The sequence below is a fragment of the Danio aesculapii genome, chromosome 11 (assembly GCF_903798145.1).
Source record: "Danio aesculapii chromosome 11, fDanAes4.1, whole genome shotgun sequence".
NCBI classification, from domain to species: domain Eukaryota; kingdom Metazoa; phylum Chordata; class Actinopteri; order Cypriniformes; family Danionidae; genus Danio; species Danio aesculapii.
The window spans coordinates 16313561-16331540 of record NC_079445.1 but is presented as its reverse complement, the minus strand read 5'-3'; the positions used below and the strand labels follow the sequence as shown (position 1 = coordinate 16331540).

General features: G+C 34.8%; 1 protein-coding gene across 1 annotated transcript in view; it reads right to left on the bottom strand.

Annotated features, from left to right (window-relative positions):
• The window catches only part of hap1 (huntingtin associated protein 1), a 79069-nt gene that overhangs the window by 36816 nt on the left and 24273 nt on the right, over window positions 1–17980 (bottom strand). The window contains exons 3-4 of the mRNA XM_056467861.1: window positions 12529–12861; window positions 7755–7949 (exon numbers count right to left, since the gene is read on the bottom strand). Of these exons, the coding sequence (XP_056323836.1) occupies window positions 7755–7949; window positions 12529–12604 (271 nt within the window). The 5' untranslated portion in view covers window positions 12605–12861. The remainder of the gene's footprint in view (window positions 1–7754; window positions 7950–12528; window positions 12862–17980) is intronic.

The window sequence follows — 17980 nt, the reverse complement described above, 5'->3', positions numbered from 1 at the left end:
AATTGGTAGCATGATATTCTATGTGTACGTGAATATTCGTCCCCAAATAACATAATACAGGTGTAAAAGGGTGCAAAGGTTTTGAGCATGTGCACTTGTCCAATTCAACTGTATTTAGAGGTAGTTGAAAACACATTAGACTGGACTGAGAGCTGCCAAGAAAGTGATAGAATAAGAGAGAAGTGCCTTAATGAAATTTAAACACAAGTAGTCAAAAAAGATGAATCTGAGTGCATTTTTTGGAAATGTAATGCATTTTGGCTGACCATTTCTTACTCATTCTCTTCAGACATGCTAAAATAAACTGGGCCAACATTTCTGTCTAGCCAAATTCTGAAACGGGTCTATAAAATATTGAACTACTACACCCATATAAATCTTTCATTTTTGGACAATGGATTGCAGGTCATGCAACTACATGCAGAACTGCCTAAAATTTGACCTAAAAAACATTGACTTTTTACCAGTGAGAGCTCAAAAAGACAATTCACTGTGAGGAAAGATCGCCATTATAGAGAGAAATCCATTTGTTATACATACCACATGTTCATTTCTAATCATTTCTAAGCTGGTGCATACAGTTCAAACATATGTTCTAATTTGAGCAATGCAACCTAAACAATCTCTTTGAAGATAGCAAAAAAAAGTTAAATCTGAGTTAAATCTACAATCTTATAAGATGTTAGTGATCCACACATAAAATACATTTTCTGATTCTGCCAGAAAATTATGCTGGGTTTACAGCAAATGCGGAGCACTGCGTCACTCTCTCTAGTTTACGCACAGGATGTGACCTCACACAAATTTTTATTTTAAATTCAATTATTTGAACTTGTGTGCTAGATGCGATTGAGGCAAATTCCCATGGGGTATTGCCCACAGCTGCAGGCTCGCTGTGGGCTCTGTGTGAGTAGCCCACACTACCAGACAACCTAAACTATTCCCATGAAGGCCTGGTTTGGGTTAGCCTGTTCTGGCCCAGAGCAGACAGCCAGCGCACAGCAACTAAGAGTTTGACCAATGGCTAAAAGTTGGCCCATTAATGTTAGCCCTGCATGGGCAGCCCTGAACTAGCCCAGAGGAAGCCCTCACTATGCCCACACTGGCCCTAGATAAGAAGACCCACACTTTGAAGATAGAAAATTGAAGACTAAAATTATCCCTCCCCTGTTTTTTGTGCATGAAAGACTAGAGTATGAGTGACTCATTAGAGTTAACTGACTTTCTTGTTTTATTGTGTAGTTTATGAATACACCTTTCTTCCACAGTTAATTTTGTGTTATTCTTTTAACACTTACAAACCTCTCACACAATGAAAATATGACCAACATTAAAGCTTTTTGAAATTATGTTGAATTTTCATCCACTTTGCACCCTCAAATAATGATTTCTTTTTAATGATAGAAACAAATTCAAAAACATAGTGACTTTGATTAAGTAATGAGTTATTCACTGTGAATCACACAGAATCACTGTGTGAGCCTAGTGAGGGCTTCCTAGGGGTTAGGTGAAGGCTACCCATGTGGGGCCAGCATTAAGGGGCCAACATATTACCAGTGAGCAAACTCTCAATGTGCCAGCACTGACAATGCTTATGCTTGTCCTACGTGGGCCCAATAAGAACCAACACAGTCTTGTTTGCAGGGTATCTATTCTATTTACCTATCTATAAAAAGTTTTTGCTTTTACCTTCCTACTGCACCAAGGGCCACTGAAACTTTCTTTTTATAATGCAAATTATGCAGATTATAAATAAGTGTAAGCTTGTCAATTCATTATTGTCTTTTCAGGTGCACTACAGGGGAGGATTTTACTTTTGAATGTCAATAAAATCTATATAGTTATAGTTCTAATAATATTCCTGTCATTCAATGTGTTTTTGGTCATGATCAATGCATTTTCACTATAAATCTTTCCACAAAATTTGACCTGATGCAGAAACGGAACTGCTGCTTCAGCTCCGCTCCTGTTCTCTGCATTTACTTCTGCATGCGGTATGAAAGCTGCCATTCTCACTGGCACGTTGCAAGCGCAGTGAAGTGAACATTTCAGTTGATTCATATGAAAGATTAGTCTCAAAGCTCATGCATTTTACTTCCATATGAATGAGCTGAAAACGTTCCCCTTCATTGTCCTTGCAATGTGCGAGTGGAAATGCATTGAAATCTGTTAACATGAGCATTGAAAATAAAAGTGATCCGCATACGGAGTGATAAAGAGTTAAGATTACTTTTTAACCTCAAAATGAAAGGAAGCTATATAAGGTTACTCATAAATGGCAAGTCCATAATTTACACAAAATATCCATAATTTGTCTGGTAGAGTACAATGATAATCATAGCAAAAATAAGAAAACAACTAACAAATTTAAACAGAATTAGGTTTGAAGTTTACATTATTAGCTATTTAGGCTAGAAATAACAGCTGTGTTTGGGCTACTGCCCACGTAAAGAGATCAGTGCAGGTATGAGAACACGTTTCCATACCAAGCGGATTAGAACTAAAGTAGCACCACCATAAGCCCATCAGAGCAGCCTCAGAACAATTTCCTTTGCCACCATTTTAAAATGGTAAAATAAACATTGGCTGATCGCACTGCCGTTTAAAAGGTTGGGGTCAGCAAGATTTAAAATGTTATTGAAGTCTCTTCACATCAGGACTGCAAAAGTTTGATTTAAAAACTCTTGAAATGTTATAGCAATTAAAAATGAGTACTATATTTAATAAGTATTAAATATTTTAGTTTGTTATGTATTAAAAATTTTTACTTTGTTATGGCAAAGCAGAATTTTCAGCCACTGCAGCCTTTAGTTACACATAGTCCTTTAATAGTCATTATAACATGCTTAATTAGCATTATCATTGTTAAAAAAACAAATATGATGCTTAATACAGTATATTGAAATTCAGACACTGTTTTAGCATTCTTTAATTATTATAAACCTCAAAAACAGCATTTGTTTAACATATGCACAGTCTCCACTTTTTTTTGTTAAATGTAATGTCTTATCGACTCAATAAAGATATTTGTTTCACTTAAATGTTGCTGATTTTTGTGGTCAGTAACCCCTCAAATGCAGTGTGTATTGGTGTGTATCATACAGATAGTCCAAAGACAAACGTAAAGATATATCTTATTCTGTTAAAATCTTAAAGAACATCTGTCAGACAATCAATAAACTAACTCTTAAAAATAAAATGCAGTGAGCTAAGTTTAGAGAATGTCCTGGTATAACGTCAGAGCTGTTGACAGTCTGCCAGGCTGCAGAAAGAAGCCACTGAGAACAGCAGAATGTCTCATTATCCTTAAGCAGTAAGGAGTTAATCCTCTTGATGGCATTTGCATCTGCGATCCAAGAGGACTGGAAGTGTCTGGGATTACAGTACTGCTCTCTGGCACAGTCAGCAGTAGCAGCAGGAGCACTAAAGCATGTAACTGGTACAGTGAAGTAGCAAAACTCAGCTGACATACATTTTAATAAATCATTGTTTCATTTTATAAAGACAGCATGCTGTTTCCCCAAATTAAATAGCCAGGATTGTTTGTCATTGTTAAGGCAATAAATACTGGTTTAATTCTTTGTGGCATAGATTATTTGAAGTGTTACAATAACATTCTTCAGCAATGATAGCCTCAGTTTACAGTTCTTAAAAAAGTGAAAAGGCATCCACTATACTTTTCTGCTGCTGTAGCCCACCTGTTTCAAGGTTTGACTTACTGTTTGTTCATAGATGTTCTTCTACATACTGTTACAAGTGTTTTCTTGTGTTATCAGATCAAAATATAGTCTGGCTATTCTCCTCTGCAGTCACCATTGCACTTTTACCCACAGAACTTGATATTTAACATTTTTCAGACCACTGTCATGGTTGCATGTGAAAGCACCTGTACACCAGATCATGTTTTTGAACTGCTCAGGACAGTTCACCTGGAACCAACAACCATACCATGTTTAAAGTCACTACATAACCATTCTTGGTTGCTTGGTAGATGCATGGTTGACTGCAGCAGATTTTCTTGAATATGACTGCATCCTAATTTGCCTACTTATGACTCATTCTAGAATTGCAGGTACATTTCAAGTATTTTCTATTCATTTTTCTTAAAATGTAATGGTTTTGAGTATAATGACATTAATATTGATAAAATTGATAACTGAAACTGATAACTTTTTAATGTAAATTAATGCAAAATGCTTAATTTAGACCAGATATTTGATTATGCTAACTGCTGTTTTATTATTGGTAAACTTTATAAACCACTAACAGAGTTGACATTTTTCACCATTTTGTGCTTTAGCTCAAGATAATTGCATTTGCATAAATGCATAAATTCGCATATGCATTTTCATTATATTACATACAATATATCATTATTTATAAAGTAACAGAGTTGACAAAAATAAATCTTCTATTGCTGTATCCTAAACATTTTGTTCAAATAAATGAAAGAAGAATAATGATATGCCTCAATTCCTTTCAGTTTCCAGCCAGAAGAAGACACGTCACTTGAAGCAAGTCACATGTTTATCAGTGCTTAACGGATTGTTTTGCCTTATAATAATCGATGTAACCAGAATGTGGGACAGAGAGAAATGTATTTTTATTACTGAAATTTGTGTAATATTTGATTCAAAAATATTAATTTAACTTAGCAAAGTCAACAAACAAATGAAACTTAATTATTTCAAGATAATGGAAGCTGAATATGATGCAGAAGGCAGAAACAGTCAAAAATAGGTATATTAGGAGTCTTTATAGAGTCTTTAAATGGCACCTATGATGAAAATCAACTTTTTTAAGCTGTTTAGACAGAACTGTCAGTTTGTATAGTGTGTCCACTGTCATTTTGGAGTGATGTAAACACAACAAGTCTCTTTTAAAAAAATTCCTGATGTTAAACTAGAACTCAAATCCCAGTGATTTTGAAGCCCACCGCAACGTGACGTAGCAGTACGGTTTTCCTCGCTCACTGAATTTATTGATAGTCATCATGTTTCTATAATTACATGTACACATGTCCCATTTTTTTGCAAAGAAACTGGGATTTAAACATCTGTTACAGCTCTCTGTAATTTTTATAAGTTTAAAAAGTTTTTAAAACAGAGCATGCTTGTAATAAAGACAGTAAAATCACTAATTCTTAACCGCAATAATCACCACGGCCGCATGGTGTCAGTAAAGTGCACATATTGCAGACAGCATTTGTGTGAGACACATCATTTCACAAAAACATGAAATAAACTTACTTGGTATTTTTGACTAACGAGCTGTATTTCAGCTTTATTCTGTCTCTGTCACTGTGCTGTATTTCTGCTGTAACGCATGATGAGAAGCAGACATGCACGTCGGAACAGTGGGTGGGGTGAAGCAGCTCATTAGGATTTAAAGCCAAAGGCTATAAAAACAGCTACATTGTATTCAGACACGAAAATGGACAAATTCTGGAGGCTATAATAAATAATCTGATGGGTATTTTGAGCTGAAACTTTACAGACACATTCTGGAGACACCAAAGGCTTATCTTACATCTTGAAAAAGGGGTAAAATAGGTACCCTTTAATGGTCTGTTTCCTCGACGGGTACAGTACGATACTGTCAGTACGGGTTACCTTTATCAAGCTTGTGTTTCCACTGCTAAAAGGGTAACAATGGTACTCTTGGTACTCTTGTACGGGTCGTTCACATATCATTTGAGAAGTACTTCTCACAAAACAGAGGCTTTATACACATAAATACTTGTGCATAAATGTTCATTACTAACCTTTCTATGAACATGATTTGATTATAACTGCAGATCAATGACAGTGCGAAACAGCCTACAGTAATGTCTGCGATTATGTAAAATAATAAATAAGTAAATGCAACATATATGAACACATACAGACCCTTCCAGTTTCTGACATGTTACCAATTACAGAAAAAATTACACACAACAGACATTTAGTCCTTATTTAGGTTCAAAAACGACAAGAAAATATAGCCTACAGTCAGAGCAAACCTCATATCTGTATCTTTAATCTTCACCATCAACTGTAACCTCTGTTAGAAAGTAATTCCGTCATCCCCAGTTCATAATAGTCCAAAAGGCAATGATAACAGTTAAACATGGCAGTTTGTTCATGTTTTAGGTTGGTGAAAGAATCATTCGCTCCTTCAATTTTTCGGGCTTCTCCATTGTTTTTTCGTGCTTCACTCTCGCTTTTGTCTGTTTCTGAAAGAATCAGATGTCAGAAGCACTTCAAAAATCACGCACACATTATGATCATCTGCTCAAGAAGTTCATTTTTTCAAATATAGACGTGCACATGAGTGATCGCGAGCTCCTTGGAGAATATGAAACCGCTCGCACTTTTAGACGGCCTCGTAACACAAAACAGGACATGGCAGATTTTGTTCTTCTTGGATTTGTGGCTGTACATCAAGACAACGACAAGGTTTGTCTGAGTTCGGGTCAACCATGGCTCGCTATTATATGCATATAGTATTTCGATGTAATGTCTCGGCTGTGTATTTAAAAATGGAGGTTTCTTTGTTTTCATGCTTCTGCTTGTGTATGCGCGAGTGACGCTTCTCTGTAAACCAATATCATTCAGCTGCGTTCAGTCTAGCCCTGCCTTATGGTACACTTTTGTCGTGCTAGGTACCATAGTTTCCCAAAAAGTGGTACCTTTTAGGAACCTTTTGACAGTGGAAACGGCCAAAAATCGTACCGAACCGTACCTAACCGTACCACTCAGTGGAAACGGGCCATAAGTTACTATTTTTAAGACAAAATGTCCCTAAATACACATACATTATATATATATATATATATATATATATATATATTACATAATATTATATATTATATATATATTACATATCTATCATAGGTTTTACGCAGTGGATGCTCTTCCATACATCCATACATCCACACACACTCATTCACACTCATAATCTACAGCCAATTTAGCCTAACCAATTCACCTGTGCCGCATGTCTTTGGACTGTGGGGGAAACCGGAGCACCCGGAGGAAACCTACTAGAATATGCAAACTCCACACAGAAACGACAACTGACCCAGCAGAGGCTGGAACCAGCGACCTTCTTGCTGTGAGGTGTTAGCACTACCTACTGCGCCACCACGTCGCATAAATATATATATATATATATATATATATATATATATATATATATATATATATATATATATATATATATATATATATATATATATATATATATATATATATATATATATATATATATATATATATATATATATATAAATGTATAGATTTTTTATATAATAGAAGGTTTATCTTGGAGATGTTTTACAAAATCTTTACAAAATGTACCCTCAATTCTAGAATCACCCTACTATGCCCAAGAAGTTTGTACCTTTTTTGTGTAGCAAATAATCCACCATGTTGGCTTTTTTAAAAATATTTAAACACCATTTTATTGTTTTTGTAGTTCTAATCTAATCTACTTCAAACATAATGTGATGTGGCCAGTACTAGCCATTAGCTGATCTGCACTTCAAATTTATAACAGATATAGTACATCATCCAGGTCATTCTTTTTCCAGATACTTTTTAGGACACATATATGTAAATTGTTGCCATGTTTTTAGTTAAATAGATATTTACACATTATTTGGGTTACCTATCACTTTAATCTAAACATCATCTTTAACACTCTGTTTTGTTTTCAAGTGTTAAAGGGTAGGATTTAACAGAACTGACAATGCATAAACAGTAAGGACTCACAGAAGTATTTGAGTGTTTCGTCGGTCTGCTCGTGTGTGAGTCCCAGAGCGGCCTCTGGTGGCAGCAGAGGTGTGTGCAGCCAGTCATCATGCTCGTACCCAAACACATGGTCTGCCCGCAGAGTGTATTTAGGCAATTCTTCAGTCAGCAAACTGACAATCTCCACCTCTGGCAGGTCCACACTGGAGCACAGGTCTGTGTGTGATCAACAAAGAATGAAGAATTTACTTTCACTGCTGTAAATATGCAATTAATAGTTTGATCTAAAAATACTGAATGACTGATAATATTTAAATTAAGGGAAAGTTCACCTAAAAATTCATCATTTACTCACCATTTACTTTTACTTTTTAGTTTACTTTGTTTATGAGTTTCTTTCTTCTATTCAAACAAAAGAAGATATTATGAATAATGTTGGAAACCTGTTAATTTTTATAGTATCTGTTATTCCAACTGTTAAAGTCAATTGTTACCGTTTTTTTTTTTTTCTTCAAAATATCCTCTTTTGTGTATAAAAATAAACAATACTCAGAATAAAGGAACTCACAAAGGTTTTAAAAACCACTTGAGGATGGGTAAATATTGAGTAAATTTTCATTTTTGGGTGAACTACCCCTTTAATAAGAAAAACACATAATTATTCTGTGGAACTTCAGATCACACAATTGTAAACAAGAAAACAAAAAAGTCAGTACAAACAATTAATGATTATGTTATGTGTAAATGACTGGTAGCTGTTTAAATATGGCTGAGATATTTCAATCAAAAGGTTGGTTCCTTTCCTGTTAAACACAAAAGAAGATATTTTGAAAACTGTTGGAAACTGGGAAAACACCAGCACACAAAATAAGAACAAAAATTATATGGAAGCTTTCCCAGTTCTGGGTTGCAGCATGGAAGGGCATCTGTTTAAAACATATGTTGAATAAGTCGGCGGTTCAATCCACTGTGGTGACCCCTGATGAATGAAGGGACTAAGCCGAAGGAACATGAAATAAAATTATATGGAAGCCTGCTGGTTTCCAACAGTGTTTAAAATATATATATATATTTTTTTTTCGGGGTTTTCACCTTTATTAGACAGGACACTAAAGAGTATTGACAGGAAAGCAGAGAGAGGGAAAGGATCGGCATAGGACCGCAAGGCGGAATTGAACTCGGGTCGCCATGAGCACCGGAGTGCATGTGTCGACGCACTAACCACTACACCACTGGTGCCGACTGTTTCAAATATTTTATGTTTAAGAGACATAAAGATATTCATTCATTCATTCATCATTTTCTTTTCAGCTGAGTCCCATTATTAATCAGGTGTCGCCACAGCGGAATGAACCGCCAACTTATCCAGCATATGTTTTATGCAGCAGATGGCCTTCCAGCTGCAACCCAACACTGGAAACACCCATACACTCTTGCATTCACACACATACACTACGGCCAATTTAGCTTATTCAATTTACCTACACCACATGTCTTTGGATTGTGGGGGAAACCGAAGCACCCGGAGGACACCCACGCCAACACGGGGAGAACATGCAAGCTCCACACAAAAATGCCAACTGGTCCAGCCGAGGCTCAAACTAGCGACCTTCTTCCTGTGAGGTGATCGTGCTACCCACTGCACCGCTGTGTCGAATTTATGAACTTTTTTCTGTTAAACACAAAAGAAGATATTTTGAAAAATGCTATAAACCTGTAACCATTGACTTCTAGGTGTCTGTTTTTATGGACGTCAATAGTTACAGGTTTTTAACCTTCTTCAAAATATTTTATTTTGTGTATAAAGAATTGAAAATACTATATAGAAAATACTTGAAACCACTTGAGGGTGAGTAAAAATTGAGTAAGTTTTCATTTTTTTGGGTCAGCTATGCCTTTAAGACGAGATGCACATATAATTACGCTGTGTCACACAATTGTAAACAAGAAAACATAAAAGACTGTACAAACAATTAATAATCATGTTTTGTGTAAATTACGGCTAGCTGTTTAAATAAGGCTTAGATATTTCAATCAAAAGGCTGGTTCCATACCATTTCTGTTAAACACAAAAGAAGATATTTTGAAAAATGTTGGTTACTGGCAAACACTAGCACTCAAAGAAGGAATTATATGGAAGCCTGCTGGTTTTCAACACTGTTTAAAATATTTTATGTTTAGCAGACATTAAGATATTTCAATCAAAAGATAGATTTAAAATTCCTATTTAAGTGCTGAATGCTGTAACTAAAGCTACAGCATGCATTATGAGCTTTTAGAATGGATCATGATTAGAAAACAGCACACAAACAGGTCCTTCCTTTGGTTTGTTCCACCTTTCCTGCCTTTGTCTGCTTTCTGCTCTGATATGAAGGTAACACAACAAACTCCTATCAGTGAGCTGCAGGTGGTGTGAACAATGTGGTACAAACCCCACTTAGCACATTTAAGCTGCTTAAAATACAAAAATGGATTTCCTTTACAAACAATTGATGTTTGGGGAAGACTAGGCATCACAACTACATTTTAAAAAGTCAGGATATGTTAAGAATAGCATTCAAGCATACACTCCAAAGTTCTGGCTTGTTGTTGTAACACAATATTGGGTCAAATATGGACAGACCTAGCTGTTGGGTTAAAGGTGTCATTTAAATTTAGTTATAAAAATTAACAAAATTTTGGATTTGTCCATATTTGACCTAACGTTGGGTTATAACAAGGATCTACTACTCTAAATAGTATAGTATGCATGCTACTGTATAACACACATGCATCTACTTTGTGATGCCATGTGCGTAGACAGTCAATGCAGATGAGAGCCTCAAAAAAGCGCACATACTGCAGTACACAATACTGTGTCCCAAACAAATGTGATGAATGAACTAGAGAGGTTTATTGCATATTATTCTGCAAAGGTTGTGCTACTTTGTACTTTTATGTCACTAAACTGAATTAAAAAAATGTCACATGCAGTGTACCGAGGTCATGTGACAATAACATAGCATGCTATAAATAACTGTAACTTTATAATTACATAAAGCAAACTTTTTCATTTTAGGAATTTTGCTGAAATGATAGATTACTAAAATAGTTTATAATTTGCTATGTGATAATAGCAAAGGAGAAGAATATTCTGATTGTAGACATTAACACAACTACAAGAGAACAACGGAAAAACACATTTAAAATGAACTGTCGCTTTTGGGGTGGGTAATATTTTTGAAATATAAAACAAAATGCTGTAAGTACAGTAATATTGGACAAAATAACAATTTAAATTAGCAGATTTATATATTAATATATTTGAAAACATTATTTATTCCTGTGGTGGTAATTCAAATGATTTCTAAATCATCATGTGAAACATATTTAGTCTAAAGTCCTAGTATGCATATCGGGCTTCATGCCTGCTCTAGAAAAAAAACATTTTAAAAAGTTTGATGAGATTTAATGTGTGCAGTCCGGAAGTGCCTTTTGCATACAGATTTCCAGCCATGTGCAATGAAGAACATAAAGAGAAAAATTTCCAATAGCGCACATAGAACTGTGAAAAATGCTAGAGGAAAGACAACTTTTCAAATAGTGACAACTTTAAATGATAAGCCAACTGGTTATGCACAATGCACAACTTCTAAGTTGAGTAAACTCACTGTGGACCACATTCCACTTAGATGTCGATGATAAAAACTAAAACTTACATTTCAAAAAACAAAAAAACTCCAAAAATTTCTCTAAATGATTCGGATAAAAAGACATCAACTTTCTATTAAATACAAATCTGGTCTATTTTAATGGCTGTGACAGTATAAGCTGTAAAACAAAAAGACAGACTTTGGGTCGAACTCAAGCCAAAAATTTTGATAAGCTGTTGGACAAAGGCAGGGCTACAGCCTGTGCGTCCCAGGCCAGGGCTGGGCTAGGGCCTTTAGATTTAGTCTAGAATTTAGAGATCATTTAAATTACTTGATGAACAGACAGCTCGATTTTTAAATAGAAGTGTTTTGTAACATAAAGCATGAATTTAAAGGTATAGTTCACCTGAATATAAAAGTTTAATCACCATTTACTCACAATCAAATAGTTCCAAACCTTTTCTGTTAAACACAAAAGAAAATATTTTGAAAAATGTTGGAAACTGTAAAACATTGACACCCAACGTAGGTAAAAATAAGTAAATGGAAGTCTGCTGGTTTCCAGCAATGTTTAAATATTTTATGTTTAACAGAAGAAGAAAACTCAAACAGGTTTTTGTACAAATGGAGGGTGAGTAAATTAATCTGACTATAGAATATCGTGAATCAATTTTGAGTGAGATATCCCTTTAAAATCCATGTGACCTGGAAGTCGCTGAGACATTTATTTAAGTATTTTGATGTGTTTCCAACTGAAACAGAATATTGAGTAGGGGGCGGAGCTTTCTTTTCGTGCATCATTCCCTCATAGTAAACTAACAGTAAGAAGGGCGTGGTTAAGAACGGTGTGGCTGAAGCATCAAAATAACATCAGCAGAGAAGAACTATCACTCCAAACACAGAAGCTAATGGTCAGATTTTAATTGTAGATTTCCAAAACAAAGTTTTTTGTAATTGTTCACCTGAAGAATAATAATGTGCGCTAGAAGAAAAGCATTGAATATTGTGATTTTACACAGACTTTAATGTGTCCAAAAAATTATGACCTCCCAGGGCATCACAGGGCATAATATAGTCTGCTAAAAATAAATTAGCACAGATGACCCAACAGCTAATTGTCACCACTTTGCAAAAATGAACAGCAATAAAAGCTCTTACTGTACCTGTGAGAGTTGAGACATCATGAAAACCCAGTGCTGGCAGGGGATCCTCTGTCACGTTCCCATTACTGAGGCACATATCCTGGGTGAGGGTCCCGCATCCTTCTCCCTGCTCTCCATGGAGGCAGAGCGGCCCTGGGGACTCCAGGAGGGCTGAAATGGGCACGAGTGAGGAAAAGAGGCAGAATCAGGGGAATGGGACAGTGTGATAGACCTGCTGGAGTTCAGGATGATGACAGGTGCTTGAGGCCTTCAAAAGATGTGCTGCCCCCTACTGGATCAGAGACCAGCTGACAAATATGCAGACAGAATCCACAGCACATGTCCTTATGTGACCTAATGGAAACAGAAAGAAAGAGAGAGATGTACATTGACATTAACAAACCGAGAGGTTCTTATTTTATTAAAAATCAACATTTACTGTTGGTATAGTGATGAAATATATATATAAGCATTTGTTTGGATGAAATCTGTTTATTAGAACTTTTGAGCAAATAATAATGACTTTTTAAATATTTTATACCCCAATAAAGCAAAGTATCCTGGAAGAAACAACTCATAAAATCCTAAGTAAATTAAATATTTAAAAGAATCCTTTGGATGTGTTTTACATAGGTCCAGATGATAAAATGGCATGAAATGAGTTTTGGGGATAGTTCACCCAAAACAAATATTTAACTCACTACACTGTAAAAATGTTATGACAACTTAATATTTTGAGTTGTGTTAACTTTTCTGGATTAATGTGTTGACATAATTTATGTATCACAGTTTTACTTGGCTGAACTTATACTTAAACAAGAGTACCTGAAACCAAATAAATTTAATGAAATAATATATAATATTTTTTATTATTGTAGTACTTTTATGTACATGTATATTTGTTTACTTTTGGATAAAAGTCTTTCTGCATTAAAAAAAGGTTTAAGCAGTTTGACAAAATTTGGGCAGGTTTGGGATCAGTTTGGATATTTTGAATGTGCATTTTATGTTAAATATTTAACAAAAACCAATTGTGTGTAACTAAAGTATGTTTTTAGTTTGTAGGTGTTTTTTGTGCTTGTGGAGGGTTTTGAATAGTTTGGGCTGAAAACATTCATGTTATCTAGCAACACTGACCACCATTTTCTCATTGTAATGCTGTGGTGTGTGTTTGTCTGCGGTTCTCTGAGGTTCTCAGATACCTGCTTATTTGTTGACTTCAAAAACCTGTTTTTAGTATTAAATAATCCATGGTCCATAAAACAAACAAGGTCTACAGGGGGCTCAGTGGTTAGCACAGTTGCCTCAAAGCAAGAAGGTCGCTGGTTCGAGTCCCGGCTGAGCCAAGAGGCATGGAGTTTGCATGTTCTCCCTGTGTTGTGTTCATATGAAATGTTCTCTCCACAGGGGTTTGCTCTGGTTTCCCCCAAAGACATGTGGTATAAGTGAATTGATTAAACAAAATTGGCTGCAATGTATGTGAATAAAAGTCAACTTCATTATTTAAGTTCACTAAACTTAAATCATGTCCATTACACTTTTTATAAATTATAAAGTCCTATCAACATAATTCTTAATTACAACAGCTTAAGTATTTAAGCTAACTAAACATAGACCACATCCATTACACTTGTATTGTCAAGTCCTGTCAACTTTAACTGGTTGAACACACTTGAACTGATTTAAGACAGCTTCTCTATTGAAGTGAAGTAAACTTAAAATTTTAGGGCAGCTCGGACACTTACTTTTTTAAGTTGAAACAAACGAAAAAGTTCTAGTGTATGTACTCACCCTCAGTGAGTTTATGAGTTTCTCATAAAGACATTGTTTTGAAAAATGTTAGAAACATGTAACCAGTTTAGTGGAATAAATGCAACAAAAGTCAATGGTTACAGGTTTTTAGTATTTTTCAAATTATTTTCTTTTCTGTTCGACAGAAGAGAGAAACTCAAACAGGTTTGTGACGAGTGAATGACGATTCAATGATGGAAGAATTTTCAGTTTTTGGCGAACTATCCCTTTAAAAGGCTGCCTTAAATATCAAGTTAAAGGGATAGTTCCACCAAAACGGAAAATTCTGTCATAATTTATTCATCTTTTACTTATTCCAAACATGTTTGACTTTCTTTCTTCTGTTGAACACCAAAGAAGATATGTTGAATTAAGATGGAATCTGTAATCAATCACTTCCATCTTAGTGGACACATTGATGCCAAAACGACATGTAAAAAATGTAAATCAATTTAATGTCAATTGACTACCTTGAGGTCAAAATGACATCAAATATTGGCATAAAAACATGTCAAAAATCGATTACAGGACAGTCCTGTTATCGATTTTTGACATATTTTTAATGCCAGTGTTAGATGTCAATCCAATTCTGTTTTGACACAAGATAGTTTACATCCGTTGTATAGGGATACAAAAATCAAAACAGTAATTATTGTTGTACGATAATTGTATTGTTGTAATCATATATATTTTTTTTTACTTCCAGACGCAGATGTATCCCTTCTAGTCCTCAAAATATCTTTTTTACAGTGATTATAGTGTTCAACACAACAAAGAAACTTATGAAGGATTGAAACAACTCGAGGGTGATGAAATAGTTAGTAAATGTACATTTTTGGTGAACTATCCCTTTAAATTATGTGGAAACAAAACAACGAAAGCAAGAATATTGGGGACACAGATCGTGTTCACTGAAAGCAGGCCATTGACTGTATTGTGCCACTGATGTGAAACTGGATATGTCATCATGTAACTACAGCAGTGTTACTCTCAGCTTGATGTCTTCCAGTAAAAATGTCTATCAGATGTAATATCAAATAACATGAAACACTGTTCAATAATTTAGATGGTGGTACATAAAATCATTTGAGACTTTTGAGGCTTGATCTGCTCTGAAGCAAAGACACCATAGTGAGAATGTCCCATGTTTAATCAGATATGGTAAAGTATGCTATGACAATATAAGGTAATCCTAAAATATGACTAAACCAATAACAATGCCCGAGCAGAGTCTACAACTGGGACACTGATATTAATGTTTTAATCTACAAGATCAAATGAATTAGTAGAACCTATTTGTCAATATATTTAATACTTATCATTATTTATTTGTTTGTTTGTTTGTTTGTTTGTTTGTTTGTTTGTTTGTTTGTTTGTTTGTTTGTCCCTAAAATAAAATCTGAAGTTACATTCTTAAAATATTTTCATATTTGAATCTACAATAAATACATTAGTAACAATTTTTGTGAATATAATTAATATATACTTTAAATCAACTGTACAATAAATTAATGACATTTTTAATCTGCTACCTTTCTGGAAAAAACTTAAAAAGGACAAGAACATGAACGATAAAAATGTTCTCCATCATTATAAATGTTGTCCATTTATTTATTTATTCATTCATTTATTAATTCATTCATTCATTCATTTATTTTCTGAAAGTTTAAATGCCTAAAACAAGGTCTGAAATTTGGCCTGAATTAAATAAATCTTGAAAGTACTAAATTACAAAATGTCAAGCGGCTAAATGGAACAACAGAGGTCAAAGACTTTAAAGGTGCTGTATGTAAGTTTTTGAAACTTCTAAAGCATAAAAATACCCTAATATGTTTGCAGATACTTAAAAAATATGCTAAATGAACATTTTTGTTTATCTGAAAAACAATACTGAATGCTAATAATGTTTGATTGTCATTTTACATTACATTTATTGCCATACTACTGAAAGCAGCAGCAGCAGACAGTTCACCTCAGATCTTGAAAATAAAATAAACCATTTGAAATGGAACTTTAGAACTGTGAAATAGTGCAAACTAGCACATATGAGTGATTCATCATCTACATTTAATAATGCTAAAGAGGTTTAATGTGTATTAATTAGATTATAAACCTTACCATTTCGTTGGCGTGCAGTAAATGCACTATTCTGTGCTTCTGAACGGCTGTATTTTAATTTACTTTATATTTTTTATATTATTTTATATAGCCAAATTGCTTATCACTGCAAATCTCGTCACATAGCATGTTGTTAGGAGATGGGGTTACAATGTAACCTGCTCACGTAATGTTTACATCCTTAATATTTATATTATTCACTAATTAATAACCTCATGTGGAACTCTGAATCTGCATCTCATTTCAGAGTCTGCTACTGTCCACCAGAGTTCGCATTTTGGTCACACATGCATGCTTTCAGAACCTTCATGACTGAATGAATGAAATTTACGGTTTTACACTAAGTCAACCCGATGTGCTGAAATATAATTGGCTAAACTGGCGTTGGGCAGGTTAAATGACCAAAACAAATACGTTCCGGCATGTAGAACACATTTTTAAAGCAGAATAACTGACTTTAACACTGAATAAAGCACATGAGGTGTACCTGAGGTGATCATTATCAGTTTTCTGTTGTTCAGTTGCAAGAAACAGAAACCGTTTCTAAAATATCAATTTCAGGTGTTGGTTAGACTCCTTTTTATATAGAAAATATTCCTTCTATCACACCCTGTGACTTTTATTTAGAACACAGCTTAAATCAGCCTTAAATTAGCCAATAGGCTTGACAGTCAGGAACACTGCTGTTGGTGTCGTCAATCTGGCAACCTGCGCTTGCGTGTGTTTTTAACCAGGTGTGCACTAGTTCAACCACTGGGTGTCAAACTTACATACTGCACCTTTAAACATCATCGTGCCAATCAGGTCAAGTCTTGTCACTTTTATTTATTGAATGCATTATACCTTATTTCAATGCATGGATTAATAAAATTAGCAAACTCATACCTAACAGTTTACTTTTTGAATCCTCGTAATCATGATGTAGCAAATTATTCTTAAATATATTTTAATATCTAACATCACCATGATTTATAGAGATGTCAGAAGCTAAGTCACGGTGATGCCATTAGTTTATTGTTTTGTGATGTAATAAAATGATAGCCTACATTTTAATAGCTTTTAATTATGTCGGTTCCATTGAGTAGTTGAGTAGGAACAAAACATGAAACTGATTTACTTTCGTTGCCCACAGAGCCAACTTACTGAAATAATACAAACGCAAATAGGTTTTTGCTTTGCTACTTCCATGGCTGTCCTAAATAAATTACGTCATCATCACAGCAACACTCTAGTCAATCTTTGCATTGCAAAACTAATTTGGCCACTATATTTGTGATTGATTTTGAATATTGACCGAGTTCTAAAGTCACAGTCACATTTAGTAGATTGTAGACTCAAGGTGACCGTACACAACACTAAACTGCCAGCCAAACTCCTGCTGGAGGTGCCTACGTGTGTCCTTTCACATACCCTCTAGTGCTCTTCTCGAATCACAGAACAACAGAGGCCAATAGAGAGAGAGAGTGATAAAACAAGAGAAAGTGGGAGAGAGAGAGAAAGAGAGACGGGAGGACAAAGAAAGTCTTTTTTCAGCCTATCAGGACGGACATACTTGAATTACGGC